General features: G+C 42.2%; 1 protein-coding gene across 1 annotated transcript in view; it reads right to left on the bottom strand.

Moving 5' to 3' along the window:
- The window catches only part of LOC306921409 (calcium uniporter regulatory subunit MCUb, mitochondrial-like), a 31,506-nt gene that overhangs the window by 1,541 nt on the left and 11,845 nt on the right, over positions 1-18,120 (bottom strand). Inside the window, exons 2-6 of the mRNA XM_079498531.1 lie at positions 5,754-5,814; positions 5,163-5,330; positions 4,889-4,993; positions 865-1,025; positions 296-499 (exon numbers count right to left, since the gene is read on the bottom strand). Coding sequence (XP_079354657.1) covers positions 296-499; positions 865-1,025; positions 4,889-4,993; positions 5,163-5,330; positions 5,754-5,814 — 699 coding nt within the window. The remainder of the gene's footprint in view (positions 1-295; positions 500-864; positions 1,026-4,888; positions 4,994-5,162; positions 5,331-5,753; positions 5,815-18,120) is intronic.

The raw sequence follows: 18,120 nt of genomic DNA on the forward strand, positions 1-18,120 counted from the left end.
TGGTTGGTGTTTAGATTACTCTGCAAGCCAATGTGTGTGAGGCACACTGATGGCTCACTGACCAGATAGTAAATAAGTGGGACCAGATCTCCCTATAGTTATCGATTTTAACAAAGGAAATCTATCCCCTTTTTCATGAGCCGTCTAAGTGACCATATTCATGAGGCAGCCATTTTACTATTACAGCATAATCTGGGATGGGAAGCTCCACCTCCACAAGGTGAGTTTTCCCTGAGAATGACAAAAGAGCAATTGTACATTTAATGCATGAACGGTGTTCTTTCTATCTCCTGACCTGCTTAGTGAGGACGTAGTAGGCAAAGACTCCAATGCTGGTGCTGTAAGTGAGGAAGTAGGTGACAGGCTCCATGACATCCCAGGAGTAAACCCACCAGGTGAGCCAGGCCAGTGCCCCACCCTGCACTGACAACATGGCCAGGCCACCCCACACAGCCCTGGATGCCTGGAACTCAGCCTTACGGGAGATCTTTGCCTTCATCTGGATGGTAAATGACACAAGGACAGGGAACACAGGCCTCATGTATTAATATTGTTGTATGTATGATCATTTGAAAGAATAAGTGAAATGTATAGCATCCAGGCTTGAGGTATTATAGATTAGTTTTATTTATCTTTAGATAATTCACCAACATATTACAGGAAATCCACATAATCTTCTGAAAATCTAAATGTAGAGAGATTTGTAGAGATATGCACACACACACACACACACACACACACACACACACACACACACACACACACACACACACACACACACACACACACACACACACACACACACACACACACACACACACACGCTGTTTATAATAAAGTATTCGATCAATCAATACACACTACCTTCTCCAGGGGTGAGAGTTCCTGATTGAGGCTATCAAGTCTCTCCAGCAGTTGCCTCTCTGTCTGCAGGTGGTGGTCGGGGAGGTGGAGCGCCACGTGGAGCAGATGGACCATGTGCTTCATGTCTTTTAGCTCCATTGCATGCTCACTAGAACAATACTCTGTAAGAGCAGAAAATAAAAACTGGAGCATTAGCATTCACCCCTTACAGGAAAAGGTGTTAATGGGTGGATGTTCTGGGTGAACCTAGCCGCAATTTGCAACACTAGATTGTTTTATAATGGGTTGAATCTAGAGTTGCAACAGCCTCCGTTGACAGCCCTTTCATCCAAATAGAAAAGTCAGATCTGCTTCTATTAAACAATGTTAAACTCACCAACATTGCAGCTGTAAGGCAAGCTTGAATTATCCTCTTTCAATCTGCAAAAAATTCCAAGTTTAAGTATTTTACATTTATTTTAAGTGTTGGAGTTTGGAAGCACTTGTCGGCAGTCACTGAATGGCCTAGCTCTGGTCCATAGCCTTATCGGCTTCTCAAGGCTTAAGGCTATGGACCAGAGCTTCCTTTACAGGATCTCCTCACTGGTCAACAAAAACACCTTGAATACCTTAACAGGAGCCCTCGTACAAGGCTTCTTTGACTATGCATGCACCTCCTGGTACCACAGCACCTCAAAGGCCCTTAAAACTAGGCTCCAGACTTCCCAAAACAAACTGGTCAGGCTCCTATTTGGCCTCACCCCCCGAACCCACCTCACCCCTGCCCACTTTGACAGACTGGAATGGCTTAGGGTTTTTTTCCCCTCACTGTATATGTCTCTTTTCCCTTTTTACCTCTATGATGAATTCCTGTTCTGTTCTTTGACTATATAGAAGTGTCTATTTGTACGTCTCTAAATGTTTTGATGAATTGAACATGGTGGACCCTCTTGTAAACAAGTGTAATGCTTAATTGGGTCGTCCACTCACAGTTAACAGTCTTTGTATTGAGTTTGTGCTTGAAATGTACTGTAATTCTGCAAACTGTTAATACATATTTCAATCAATCAAGCAAGCTATGAACAGCCCTGGATTTTTATGAAACAAAAGCTTTGCAGATTGAAAGAGGATAATTCAAGCTTGCCATACAGCTGCAAATTGCAATGTTGGTGAGTTTGACATTGTTTAATACAAGCAGATCAGACTTTTCTATTTGGATGAATGGGCTGTCAATGGAGGGTGTTGCAAATCTAGATTCAACCCATTATAAAAAATGTAGTGTTGCAAATTGCGGCTAGAGTGAACCATAACCATTTCAGGGACCCCATGACATAGCCTCCAGCACCACCCTCAAGCCAAACTATCAACATTCCTCCACCACCTCTTTCAGTGAATATAAAATATATGGGATGGAGAGAAGGAGCAGAGGAGGAAAATGTAGTGTGTGCTAAAGAAGAGCTACTGATGACACAACATGCACACAAAAATCACTTCCTATAGAATTGTACACATTTTTAGTTCCCGATCCGATCCCGATACCACAATTTCTGTATTAGCCGATAGCGATACAGAATACCTATACCAGTGTTGTGTTTATAGCTATCTAGCTATATATCTTGTGCTGTGTTCATAGCAGACTCCTCACTACCACTCATATGTGCACTTGCAATTTGGGAAACTCCAAAGCAAACTCCACATGCCCCAACATTTTATTTACTTGCCATAGTGTCAACCCCTTACCCCTGTGTCGGATCGGTGGTTAGACTGGCATATTCGCCAATAGCGATATGACCCGATATGGCAAATAAGGGCCGATACCGATACAGTATCAGGACATCTCTAATTGTGAGTAAGTAAGTCAGGGTGCTGAGGGCGAGAAACATATTTTTGTAGGTTTTTTTTAATAAATGTTTTTGTAAAATAAAAGTAAAAAGTATATATACACAAATATATCTATTACAACCATAATGTATTTAACTTTGGGGAATAAAATAGATGTTGAAAAAGGTGTTTGTTTTGAACAATATGGCTGTATGTCTGTTGCTTAGGTAGTAGGAACCTTTGTAACAGGCACTGCGTGACACAGGAACCTGTTAATGGTTGCACCTCTGTTTAGTTGTGGAGAGTGTTGCAAACTGATTTAATAAACTATTGCTCGGTTGGATACATTCATGAGGAAAGGGAAGGCACTTTCTCCCAAATATAGGTAAGACATACATTATTGTTTATTGCTGCTGCTTCTTCTGCCGCTGTGCAGGAATGGTAAAATGTGTGTGTGTCGTGTGTCATTGACTGTCTAGCTTCTGTGATTTGCAAGTAAATAAATCAAACAAAAAATGTTGCGCATGTGCGTGTTCCTGTCCCCCCCCTGTCCCAAGCCATGTGCTTTGGGAAGGCTACTGCCTCATGCTTACATAGTATGAGGCTGCTTGGTGTACATCTCTGGACATGACGCTAGTATTTAACAGGAACTGAAGCCCTGACCTCCCAATCTCAGGGCGTACACATAGCCCCTCTCGGAACCCTCGTAAAAGGTTTCTGACATTTGGATGTTTACCTTTTACGGAGGGTCCCTTCTCAGTTGTCGCCCGCAACATGGCGATTCTGGGATACACACGGACTTGGCCTCGCATATGTTCTTGCTGCGCTATTTGAGTGGTGGTTATATGTCTCTAAAGAAGCATATAAGAGCTATAGTAGACAACGGAGACAACCGAACCCCCCGCGAACGGTGCAGAAGCCGTTACGTTTGTCAGACCGTTTTGGCAGCTCTGAAATTCTCCCTTCCTCACTTCCCATGTCCCGCATCCCGAGCGGTGGCTGGCTAGCTGTTACTGCCTCTGATTGGCCGACCGCATACATGCAGGATGTTTTTCAGAGCTGCCAAAACGGTCTGACAAAGATAAAAAATACTTAACGGCTTCTGCACCGTTCGTGGGGGGTTCGGTTGTCTCCGTTGTCTCCTATAGCTCTTATATGCTTCTTTAGAGACATATAACCACCACTCAAATAGCGCAGCAAGAACATATGCGAGGCCAAGTCCGTGTGTATCCCAGAATCGCCATGTTGCGGGCGACAACTGAGAAGGGACCCTCCGTAAAAGGTAAACATCCAAATGTCAGAAACCTTTTACGAGGGTTCCGAGAGGGGCTAGGCGTACACACTAAACACAAGGCCAATGAACTGGTAGAAGAACTGAAAAGCACCAACAGTGCAATAAGTTCTGGGTGACTAGACCTAGAATGTCTGTGATCATTCATATGACTTTGTACATTATCATGTATCACAGGCATAGATCCCTTCCACCCGTTCCTGGTTGAATTGAATTATGGGCGGCCTAAATGTGATTAATGCTCTGTTTGTACTCACCCATTAAATAATTCCAAAGTGTGAAATATGGTCCTCTAGTTTCATATCCATGTGAAAGTTCTGGCACAAAACATGTATTTAGTCAATTATCTCCACTTTTTCAAGAGATGCACACGGATGTCTTTCTCTCCGGGCGAGGGGCCCGGGATCGATGGACTGATTTTACCAATACAATTGACAAGGGAAACACAAAAGTTTGGGTCACACAATTGGCAGGTGGTGTGATTAATTACCCAGCACCTATCGCAAGGCACCTGCCAATTGTGTGTCCCAAACATTTGTGCTTCCCTGGTCAATTGGTGATGACGTTTGTGGTGATCAGAGGAAGTTTTGAGAAATGAAGTCCAGCTGTCATTCCGGGCCCCTTTGCCCGGAGAGAAAGACGTCCGTGTGCATCTCGTGAAAAGGTGGAGATAATTGACTAAATACATGTTTTGTGCCAGAACTTTCACATGGATATGAAACTAGAGGACCATATTTCACTCCACGTCTTTGGAATTATTTAATGGGTGAGTACAAACGGAGCATTTATCACATTTAATGCCACCATGTTGCGACCGAACAGAAATGAACCAGGGTGTTCTATGGCTCTGTATGTGAAATACTTTGCAATGTATGTAACAGAGACATTCTAGGGCTACTTGGTGACTAGAGAGCTTTGTGTTGTTCTGGATACCTTTCTCGGGAGAGTGGACGTTGTACACTACATTGTTGATGATGAGCTGAAAGTCCTTGTCCAGTAGATTGTCGATCAGGGTATTGTTGGCAATACACTGTCCGTCTGGCAGAGAAACAATATGTTTTATAAGCTGCCTTGACTGAAGAAAAAGTTAGTAGATTATGTTTGGTGGTTATTTGATGGTTAAACATCTATGGTTTCTACACTACAGCAAATTCAACTTGCATGTATAGTATTATCACCATTATGTACTGTAGTGTATGCAACCTACCCTTGGCGAGCACAGAGGCGGTGACTCCAGGGTCCTCCCTTTGTAGGTCATTGATGAGGTCTCCCACACTCATCAGCATGGGTCTGAGGAAGAACAGACACTTCTCACTCCTGGAGGGGAGAGGGACCTCCAGCACAGGACGGCCATGTCTGTACTGCAGAGACACATCTGGGGACACACACAAACCAAGGTGTAGCAGGATCTCAGCAGTGGGTTTGCAGTGTGTTTTACTGCCCTACAGAGTGACATACAGTAAATGACCTGGGAAATTGGGCATTGAAACTGAGTAAAATCTAAAGTAGTATTATTTTTAAGTTTGTGCAGAAGTGTATTGTTTATTAGTAGCATTTGCCGGTGGCGAGACAAATATCGATACATTATTGACTAATACATCATTCACTCCTATACCAATAAATGATACAACTTCAGCCAGGATAGAAATTAAACTATGACGTAATTTGTCTCAGTTGCATAACTTCTGCAGTTACTGTCTTTGTGGGGTTTAAATATTGATTAAAGTAATACAAATGCAATCATCAATCATAAAAGCAGATGTTTTGTTGTACTCTACATGTAGTAGCAGTAACTTACCAGTAGAGGGTATGAGTGTACTGCAGAAAACACCTTGATAATGCCCTAGCAGTGGCCATCTCTTTAGTTGAGGGGAAGGGAGACAGAGAAGAGAGAGAATGAGAGAGTTTAGTATGGTGAATATATTATTGATCTAACATTTATGGGGTTGGGGGAAGCATACACTATTGAATTGAAATGAGAACAAAAAAGAGAAAGAAGAGACAGAAATTCAAACAGGGCTCTCCATATTTGGCCATGGAAGAGAAAATGAGAGTGGAGAGAGAGAGAGAGAGAGTGGAGAGAGAGAGTGGAGAGAGAGAGAGAGAGAGAGAGAGAGAGAGAGAGAGAGAGAGAGAGAGAGAGAGAGAGAGAGAGAGAGAGAGAGAGAGAGAGAGAGAGAGAGAGAGAGAGAGAGAGAGAGAGAGAGAGAGAGAGAGAGAGAGAGAGAGAGAGAGAGAGAGAGAGAGAGAGAGAGAGAGAGAGAGAGAGAGAGAGAGAGAGAGAGAGAGAGAGAGAAAAAAGCTTATTGAATATTCTAATTCCACTCAAAGTGGTGACTCCAGTAAACTTAAACGTTGGCATAAAGATAAAAGGTGTACAGTACACCATCAGCAAATTCTTATGTAGAGAGGAATAGTCAGCAGATCTACTGTATTTAACTGTATTTTATCTTTGGTGTACTGGCTCTGTGCCTGGAAAGCCTGTATTACAGCATGAATTTAACTATTCCATCTGTGCAGCCGGACAGGTGTGAGTGGTTGGGGTCAGAGATTCAACAGGCAGGCAACCACACAAAGGACAAAGGTAGATCCGAGTAGTGTTTGAAACATGGGTAGAGCTGTCATGATCGTGACATTTTAGTTGATGATTAACTGTAAACGGTGTAAAAAATGGTGGTTAATGATTTAATTGTGTTTTGGGCATTGAACAATACATCAAATATATTACTGTTTGACTTTTAGGCTTTGTAAACAAAAAATACACACAGATAAGACAAATTAAAATTACTTAAATGACAAATGAATAATGAACTATGGCCAAAAAAGACCATATAGTATATCCTTAAGATGATTATGTAATAATTGTGACAGGTCTAATGATGGGCAGGCACCCACACAAAAGTATATTTGATTAGTGTGAAAACATGATTTCTATCATCAATATTGACATCTTAAATATTAAATCCCATCTTAAATCCCCATCCTCCCTGCAGTCCTAATTTAAGCATTACACAAATACACAGAAATCCCAACAGCTCTCAAAAGGAAGTAAACTGTCCAATCCGTCAATAACCTTTACTGATGCACAGCCTTGTTTAAATGATTGTGTTGAAATGCGTTTCTTTTTCTTCCTAGGCTAAAATCCCGGACCATATTGATTGTGGTGAACACACTCCCACATAGACAGCTTATCATCCTGCCTAGCCAAGAGGATTACTACTGCCCAGCCCATTGTTTACTACACTTTGAGTTTGAGCATAACAGCCACAGCCCTTTGGTTAGGTGCCAACCTCTGAACTGGAGCTGCATGATCAATCAATCAATCAATTAATCAAATCGCCTAATTACATAGCACACTGTTTTCTCTCCATAGATAACTATACTAATAGGCTTATGGGAAGTTATGACACATTTCATGTTTTACCACTGTGTAAAACTACCGGTAATCATTAGTACTATTTAACCAGAATACTATTGATCAACATAGCAGAGATATCAGAATTTTCCAACAGCCATGGAATCAGATGTTCAATTATGTGCAGTAAATAACTGTAGGGAACATGTACATGGATTTTAATTAACTACTGCAGTCATGCAGTAAAGGTATGCTTTAATTATGTAAATGTAGACATGTTTACAGTACTGTATGTACTGAAGGAACGTGCAATATAAAAGCAAAGTAGTCACATGGGCTACAAACAAAACTGCTGCTTAATTTGAATTCAGTATTATTTAACTGAATATGGCTGATTTAACAAAATCCAAGATTTTCTTGGACACTCAACTTAGTTCATGTCCAAACACAGCATGAAAGCATAATTTAAATGGGCTAAAGTAAACACTTTTGTTAAAAATTGCAATTCACAATTGTCAGTAGCGTTTATTATAAATGTAATCAGCTGAACAAAGTCAAACAGTTCTTACACAAAATGATATCTATATGGGATCATCAGTAGTGACATCTGGAGAGACAGAGGAGCCCAAAACACATCCTCCGTGAGGAGGAACCAAAAGCTACAGGGAGGGTTTACAATCTGCCTCGTATGGTGACGAGGCTGAGATGTTTGCTGTTCAGCTGCTGTCGCCAACATCTCATCAGCCTATTGACTGTCTCTGGAGACAGTGGGGGTTGTAGCATGCCACTTGGACACAGGCCAGGGTCTGATCAGCCTTGGTCGGGTCGCCTGGAGGAGGGTGTATGTTGTAAGACCCAGAAACACCCAACGATTCCAGGTTTACAACACTGATGATGTGTCAAAGTTTATGCATCAGTAGATGTTTAATTTACTGGGACAGTATAAATGGTAAATGGTGCATTTCTATAGCGCCTTTATCCAAGGTGCTTTACAGAGATTGTGCATTACATTCACCCATTTAACAGCACATTCACACACAGATGCCGGAGGAAGCCATGCAAGGCATCAACCTGCACATCGGGAGCATGCTCAAGGACACTTCGACACTAACTCTGGGGGAGCCCGGGTTCGAACTGGGAACCTTGTGTTTCCCATCCGGCCACTCTACCCCTGAGCCACATAATAGCTCCACATAATAGATTAACAAGCCTGTATCTAAAGAACTGGGGTTATCTGCTATTATTTCATGGTCCAACTGATTTAATAGTTTAGCTGATTCACAACATTAACCTGTGGTCCTGCACCTTTAAAATGTAAATGGAATTACTGGTTAGAACTCGTTAGCATGGCAGATTCTTTACACAAATATGAAGGGGAAAAGTGTGGAACAAGTATAGCAGCTGGCATAGCAGGCTCAAGTAACTATTGGCCTAGTATATGCTTTGTCGACGACAGTGTCGTTAGTGGAACTGATTTTCAAATGAAAACTTCGACATAAGGATCTGCCATGTCCAAAGTTTTTCTATCAGTCATCTATATTATAGTTACACTTATAGTATAGTATTAGTATTTAGTAATAGCTGAAATAATAGCCATCTCTTAGTTTCCTTCAGCACAGAAAGTGCTGACAAAAAGGAACCTGACAACCACTCAGACTCCCAATGCTACCCAATCCTGTCGTCCTGTCAGGGATGTCATCCAATCAATAGCTACAGTATCTCTGTAAGGAAGTGCAGCCTCGATCGGATAAGACAATGCCACAGAACCATTGAGGCATAGCAATTGAGCAGTCAAGGCCAAGTGCATATCTGGAGTTTCTTGCACTTCACTGGTTCCAAGATCGAGCTTTAAAATAATCAAAATACAAAGAAACATACAGCTGTGTGACCTGTTTTTTTCCTCATGTCTAGAGGCATTTCCACAGTGTTTTAAAATTGACTCATTCCAATGAATGTACTACTTGCCAGTGTGCTAATGTAAAGGTGGTATGGTACACAATCCATACCCAATGCATTTTAAAGCACAGAACTTCTGGGCCTGGGGCTATGACCCACCTTTATCCAATCCATGTTGCTAGCCTAGGATGCCTCAGGGTAGAAGACAGGGTTAGTCCATTTAGACCTCAGGCCTTCTAAATCCTGACCTAAGCTTTCTGAAAAAGTTCAAATATTTATAAAACAAAATACTAAACAATGATGTTGCTATACTGTACATAGCAACAACTACCCCAAAAGGGGTTCCCGCCCTAAATGGGCAATTGAACATGGGATTGACTTTGTCCTCATCTGACTAACCTAAAAAATGTATGCGACACAGACAGCCACAATACTAGAGGGAGCGACAACGCCAATCTGGTACAACCCACCTTTAAATAATTTCTCCTTCTACAGCATTGCCACCCAAGTGTGGAATTCCCTGACCCCATCCCTTAAGAAATGCAGATCCCTGGTACATCATCATTACGTAACATGTCTATTTGCTCAGACACTATGACGTAAAGTAGTCCATTCATTGTCAATGGGAAGTTAATGTTTGTGTAGCCGAAAATAGCCGATTTGCTTGTTTGTGTAAGACGAAATTCTACACTAATAGCTGAATATAGCCCCTCAAAAAAAGGCAAAGAAGTTTCGGGATAAGGGGTAATGCACTGAAGAAAATAGGGCCCCACGTGTTTGACTGTATCGTGCTGTTTGCATTTCTGTCTAATGAAGTATTCAATCAAGAATGATTTGAAAAGTTAGTAACAAAATAGTTCCTGGGAAAATGCAGCCAACATCGACTATTTATTATTGGTAGCGTTTTAACCACCACCCCAGCAACCATATTCTAGGAAAAACTATCTACTATAGATTACAATGCAAAGCAATTACCAGTTAACTTCGGTCCGTTTACCAGTATATTGGCCACAGCTGTGAATAGACTGACAATGACATACACGTATTGACAATGTTACGGTCCACTAACAAGTTAAAATCTACAGCATCAGAAAGGATTCCTCTCACCCCTTTCATGAACTGTTTGACCTGCTGTATCTACGTATTGCGACCAGAATCACCAGTTTAAAAAAAAGCTTTTTCCCATCGGCCGTTGGGTTACTGGACCATCCAACCTGGTGCGTTCAGACTTATATAGACACACTGATGATCTACGCTTCAATTATCCGCTTGTTGTATCACCTCAGTGCTCTCTGTTTTAATTACCTTGTTTTACTTTACTGTTATGTGTGCACTATAGCCCTGGGGGCACTATATAATTTATCATTATTGCTTGTTCCACAACCTTCAAGGAGAAGCATAACCTTAACCCTGAACCTGAAAACATCCTTGGATGGGATGGGAATGCATGATGTACCGTACTATCATTCCAGACTGGAGTGGCAGAGTAAAATGCCAACAGCTCTGCAGAATAGATAAGCAGGAACAAAACAGTAGTAGTAGGTTATCTCAGCCTTTGCTTTGTGTCAAAAGTACTTTGTGGAGAAGCATTCGTAGTCGAGGTGCATTTGTTCAGTAGAGATGCTGGGGCTCGCTGCTAATGGGAAAAGTGCACGGATCAAGTGTTGAGCATTAATCACACGGACCATGACATCTGTCTCTTCACTGAAGATGAAACATGGTTGTAACTTGTGTGTGTGTGAGCATAAGAGTGAGTGTACAAGAGAGATTGCTAACATGGTTAAAATTCCAACACCCGGTTGACTCCAGCAGTTTATATGCCGGATGTGTATATATAGTACTGTGTCATATAAAGTGCCCTGAAGGTCGTGGGCCACAATACAATAAAATAAATTCCAGAAATGCGATTCCTTTTACAAGGTTACAGCTGCAGCATGTTGCCTACTAGTGCTGCCTAAATACTGCACACAGGTTCAGTCATTTTGTAATGGGATGCTGCAATATAAGCAAATGCAATGCCTCTCTTATGACATGCATACAGTACTGTAGACATGCATACAGTACTGTAGGAAATTGCTCATTAATTAAATGTAGAAATGAAGTGTAGAAATTCTTTCTACACTTTTAAAGCATATCCGTGGTTAAAATTGGGCATAGTTAACAATAGATGGCAATTGCCAAAACAAAAGATAGCATTTTCTATATCAAAGGCTAATTAGTTCCTGTCGTACAAAAACTTAACGCATAATTGGCAGGTAACACATTTAAACATTGAGCTGGATATGGTCATGAAAAGGCAATTCAGTTGGTCTTTAATCTTCCTTTACAGATTTCTAAGCTTTATTTACTGCACCTAGACAGCTGGAACATACTGTAGGGTGGGGATAGGCAAGGGCCAATACATAGAACAGAATACTCAGGATTATCAGAGTTAATGGATGAACATAAATATCTATGTTTGAAGAACAATAGGATTCAAACCAGGGCTGAGGCAGATAGAACACATGACAAGGATGCAGCCTGCAGTGAAAAATGAGCCCATTTGAGTCCACTTGACACCATCACCAAGGTTCTATGTTCGGTCTGTAATAACTCTGTATCTATCCCATATTGAAGATTCACAATATCTAATCAATATTCATAGTGTAAAGTGGCTGACATTGTCAAGGTCTATTTTGATTCATGTGCTATTGAGGTCTCATAAGCTGCTATTGGTCCGACATAAAGATAAGATGGAGGTGTGTGTGTGTGTGTGTGTGTGTGTGTGTGTGTGTGTGTGTGTGTGTGTGTGTGTGTGTGTGTGTGTGTGTGTGTGTGTGTGTGTGTGTGTGTGTGTGTGTGTGTGTGTGTGTGTGTGTGTGTGTGTGTGTGTGTGTGTGGAATTGATGGGATTTCTGCAGAAGTCTTCAAGGAGGGGGGTGACGCACTTCTTCACAGGCTCACAGACCTGTTCAAAGCATGTTGGGAAAAGGGTACAATCCCCCAAGACTTTCGAGATGCACTGATTGTCTCCCTATATAAAAACAAAGGGGATAAGTCCGACTGTTCAAACTATCGAGGCATCTCCCTGCTCTCGATCGCCGGAAAGATTCTGGCTAGGGTCCTTCTCGATATAATTATACCTACTATTGCCAAAGAAGTTCTGCCCGAAAGCCAGTGCGGTTTTAGATCTGGGAGGGGAACCACAGACATGGTTTTTGTCCTGAGGCAGATCCAGGAGAAATGTCGGGAGCAGAACATGGGTCTTTATGCTGCCTTTATCGACCTCACAAAGGCCTTTGATACGGTCAGTACAAATCATGTACAAACTCGGCTGTCCCCCCAAATTCCTCACCATTCTTCAACAACTTCATGTAGGGCAGAAAGGCCAGGTCAAACACTCTGGCAGCATCTCAGAGTCCTTTCCCGTAAACAACGGGTTGAAGCAAGGGTGCGTGCTTGCACCAACCCTATTCGCTATATTTTTTAGCACGATGCTTCAAAAGGCCTATACATTAGATACCGAACTGATGGTGGTATTTTCAAACTGATTTACACATCACAGAACTACTCTTTGCAGATGATTGTGCCCTCTTAGCACACACAGAGGAGGCACTGCAGCTCATCATGAACCGCTTCTCTGCAGCAGCAAAGGCATATGGAGTCACTATAAGCCTCAAGAAAACAGAAGTACTCTACCAGCCCCCACCCCGTGGAGAGTACAACCCACCATCCATCACCATTGATACTACCTGTCTAAGTGCAGTGAAGCAGTTCACATACTTGGGCAGTGTCATTTCAAATGATGCTTCAATCACAAAAGACGTTGACAATAGACTCTCCAAAGCAAACTGCATTTGGTAGGCTCCGCAAACGGGTGTGGGACAACCACTCACTGCGTCTGACTCTGACCACCAAAATTCAAGTTTACAGGGCTGTTGTACTCCGTACGCTACTGTATGGCTCAGAATCATGGGTCCTCTACAGGAAGCAGCTGAGACTGCTTGAGTGCTTCCATCAACGTTGCCTGCGTTCTATCTTAAACATCAGATGGCAGGACCGCATTACCAACATTGAAGTCCTGGAGAGAGCTCAGTTACCCAGCATAGAAGCCACACTGCTGGTTCGTCAGCTGCGCTGGACTGGGCACGTCGCACGCATGGAGGACACCAGGCTGCCAAAAGCAGTCCTTCACAGTGAGCTGTGTCAGGGGAAGCAGGACAGAAGCGGACCTCGTAAACGTTTCAAAGACCAGCTCAAATACCAACTTACGGTAGCAGGCTTACAAGCGAAAACGTGGGAGTCCACTGCCACTGACAAAAACTATTGGCGCTCTGCTGTAAATGTAGCTGCTGTGAAGCTCAGCAACATCAGGCAGACAGCTGCAATGCACAAACGTGCTCGCCGAAAGGGTGACCAACCCACCCAGACCTCTACCGCAGCCGCATCAGGACAGGGGTTCAAGTGCACCAGTTGCCCGAGAATCTGCAAATCAAGGATCGGATTATACCAACATGAACGTGCCTGCCGCAAAGCAAAGCTGAAGGACCCCTAACTCTAAACTCCTCCTATGATCTTCGCAAGCGAAGAATCAGCCATTGTGTGTGTGTGTGTGTGTGTGTGTGTGTGTGTGTGTGTGTGTGTGTGTGTGTGTGTGTGTGTGTGTGTGTGTGTGTGTGTGTGTGTGTGTGTGTGTGTGTGTGTGTGTGTGTGTGTGTGTGTGTGTGTGTGTGTGTGTGTGTGTGTGTGTGTGTGTGTGTGTGTGTGTGTAATATCAGCATGCAGGGGGGGATATCAGCATGCGGGGGGGATATCAGCATGCGAGAGTGCCAGCTATACACAAAACCATTTTCTGTAGCAGGTTGTGAATGTGTGCTGTCAATTGTTCACATCTGCTCCTCCTCATCACTGGCTGTTTATCACCAAATGTCAGACAACTTTGATTTATACTGCTTTAATGGCCACTCAGTAACACTTAGTGAGATGTGATTTTCGCATGCTTAGCTACAGTAAGTATCCAACAATGACAAAACAGACCATAAAACAACAACTACATGGGAGTGATTGAATGCAGGTAGTCATCATACCATTCAAATGTGGCTGTATCCAACAAAAAATATTGTGCTTCTCTTCTTGCCTAATGATATCTTTGCTCTTTACTGGTAATAACATGCTTTGAAAACTAGATTTAGTTTTGTCCAGCTGATGAATGTAACCTGTGATAGTGTGATTAGTGAGTAACAGGAAAGAATCTTAATCTATGGAATGAATGGTGCATGAACCCCCACGTGTCAGGTGGGTCTATTATGAACCCACCGACAAAATAGTGGTGGTTCCCAGGTTGCTCTTGTCAGGATGGTAGTTACCCCTGCCCTGCTATAGTGAATACTAGGGCCGTCACTGTCAGTGACCATAATGACATTTTACTTGATTAATTGTCATACAATAATTGCAAATTTGCTATTAGCCATTTAATCGTGTTTGTGGCATTGAACAGTGGAACATAAAATTACATTTCTGTTTACTGCTTTGTAAACAAATTTGTCATATGTGACAAATAACTTAAATATATAAAGAAATTACTGACATAACTAATTAAATGATACTTACAGAGAACCTTTATTGTCACCAAGGGGAAATTTGTCTTGGGCACAGTGTTACAGTCTATTGCTTGAAAATGAAGGGATGTCCGCATACTGTTTCTCTGCTCCCAGGAAAATTCTTTATTTATTGAACAATGTTTCGACCCTTGTGGGTCGAAACATAAATAAAGAATTTTCCTGGGAGCAGAGAAACAGTATGCGGACATCCCTTCCTTTTCATTGTACGTATATTTTTGACCAGCACCTGTAGAATTTCTGGAGATGTGTGTGCTTCCTGTTGGATACAGTCTATTGCTTCACATAGAAACAACATCACAAAAATGTGAGAAGCGTTTGAGACACACAAAAAGACCACAAAAGAGGCATTCGATTCGATCAACAACATGACGGGCGGCTTAAAAAATAAACTAAGAATGAACATTTTGTAGCATCTGGTCTCAGGTCTTAATGGGTTAATATTCTCGTTTGTAAAAACTATGATTTTTTGTTTTAAAGATACGCTCCTGTTGATGTTTTTTATGATTTGTATGGCGTCGTTATAATGACCACTACTAACACAACCACTCAGTGCCTCGATGACATTTCCAATACGAATGGTCAGAGAACATTGTCAGAATAATGTCAAATCTGGGAATACATTTCATACCAAGAAGTTTCTTCACCAATGTGTTTGTAACAGTGTCTAGTACTAACATATCCCACATTGGTTTATATTCAGCCACCCTAGGGGAATTTTTGACAGCTGCTGACGTCAAAAGTGCTCAAGTACTATATTTATTGGCCACTGCTCGATTGCACAAATATTTTAGCATTTTAGTTTTTCAGTTCAACAAATGATATCTTTGAGCAGTTTGCACTTTGGCACAGACAGTCTTCTTGATGACAGTTTTGATTGATGACGGGGTTGGTTTGTATTCAGAGGGGATGGTGGTGCCAGCATGCAATGATTTGTGTTGTTTGTTGTTTATTGACTGTCTGCTCATGTACGCTCTGTGCTCATGGTCTCTCGTCTATGAGCTTCTTAGCTGTTTGTGCATGCTTCATGGTAAGCTTACTTTTCAGTTGTTTTTGATTGCCATACCATGCTATACTAACAAATAATAATGCAAATTATAACTGTATATCAGTTCAGAGGGAGAGGTGGGCCGTGGCTCAGCGGTCCAGGCACCTTGGCCGGTAGTCCATCTGGCAGTGTGCCGCGGGTTCGACTCCCGATCCCGACGGCCTTTACTGCATGTCACTCCCCCATCTCTCTCCCCCATTTCCTGTCAGCCTACTGTCTGTCCCTCTATAAAAAAATAAAGGCAAAAGCCGCAAAAAAAAAAAATCACTGAAACTGAAAAGAATCAAAATGAGTTGAGAGACTAATCAGGAGTGGAAACCAATGCTATATGGAGAGAAAAACAGCACCAATGTAAGCAGGTCTCCTGCTTGAAAGTCTGATATCTTAACCACTAGACCAAAGGGATATCCCTATGGACCAGGGGAGATATTAGACCTTTTAAGTCATCAGCCTGAGGCAGTGAGTCACTGCTGGAAGGAGTATTATTCTTCCGTCATAAAAACGGCTTGATCTCAGAAACGATAAGAACAAAAATCACCAAACTTGGTAGATCGTTCCAAACTATCAGCTAATACTCAGGTTACAGAGTCGTATTAAACCATGAAGGTCAATTTATACTTTGTGTGAAAAACATTTTTAATTTGAGCTAATATTTGACAATACAACTGGAAATCAGCAGAATGGTGTGAGGGACTGTTTGGCTCAATGCTGGACAGCTCCACAGTCCACACACGCACACGCACACATGCATTGCACGCATGCACACACAAACGCGCACCCACGCACGCACGCACGCACGCACGCACGCACGCACGCACGCACGCACGCACGCACCCACCCAACAACGTCTCCACTCCAGTAGAGCCTATACTGGCCCCATTACATGGTCTTGATACTGTAAGTAACCTACTGGTTGATATGAGTTGATAACATTCAAATCCGCTATCAATACAGAGCATAGAGGATTGGAAGCATACTTTGTAAGCAGTAATCTTTTTGTTACACCGGTGAGCTGGATAGCAGTCCGGCCATTTCAATGAGTCATTTAATAGCTCCAGTTGGAGCCAGTATTATTGTGTTACTGTTAACAAGTTTGTTTGTTTGTGGGTTTTGTTCTCAATAAAAGCCCTTGGACATAAGAGACTGTAGTTCTGCCTGACTCACTGGGTTTGATCTTTGTGCAACCACACTGCTCTTTCAACCATTCCTGTTGCCTTTTGTTACAGTGGATATTGGTGCATATCAATGAACTTACCGTTTTAGCCTCAGAGTTAATTTTAAATGGTAAATGGTGCATTTATATAGTGCCTTTAACCAAGGTGCTTTACAGTTGGAGGCCATCGATATTGTCCTTTTCTTTTTGCTGAGGTTTGCGTGATCTGCGCAAAAGGACAGTTAACCCATTTTGGGCGGGAACCCCTTTTGGTGTTTTAAACATTATGTTATAATTTAGCTATTGGAAAATAGCAGATCTACAAGCTCATAGCGCGCCACCGAGTGGCGCGCTACGAGCTTGTAGGTCTGCTATTTTTGAAAAATGGTGAAAATATTTATTTCAGAACACTGGAGGATTTAGAAGGATTTTTTAAAATTTTGAGGTCAGGCCTAAATGGGTCAAATGATAAGGGACAATATCGGTGGCACCCAACTGTACATTGACCCATTCATACACCAACGGCAGATTAAACCATTCATACACCAACGGCGGGGGAAACCATGCAAGGCACCAACCTGCTCATTGGGAGCAATTAGGGGTTCAGTCAGACCCCTTTTCCACCGGCTGGTTCCCAATGGTTCCCGGTTCAGTTCTTGAGCCAGAGCTCCAAAATTGGTGGGCAAACTATACCCTATATTAAATTGTTTATAGGATCAATACAAGAAGTAAATATTTAAAGCAAGAACGCCCGCACGACTCCAATGTCTTAGTTTCTCTGAACAGTCTTACCGGGTGCGTGGTCGAGGAAAGTTAGCTTTACAAGACATTCTCTAAGGAGAGAATACCAGCACTCATGGACATGTAATTTGGTTTAAGGCACTTTTTATTATTTTATATTCGCACAGTATGCTGCAGAGCAGACAGCACAATGTACGCGTTTCGGCGTATAGCCTTCGTCAGCGTTATACTATGGGTGTCAACAACAGAAGTGTCACAATTTATAGTGTCCGTAGGGTGCGACACCTTCCTCTGTCCGTGTTGATGCAAATAACATAGCCAACAAGAACCCAAAAGTGCAGTCATAGTAGACAAATTCACAATATTATATATACA

This window comes from Electrona antarctica, assembly GCF_951216825.1.
Source record: "Electrona antarctica genome assembly, chromosome: 4".
Classification (NCBI taxonomy): domain Eukaryota; kingdom Metazoa; phylum Chordata; class Actinopteri; order Myctophiformes; family Myctophidae; genus Electrona; species Electrona antarctica.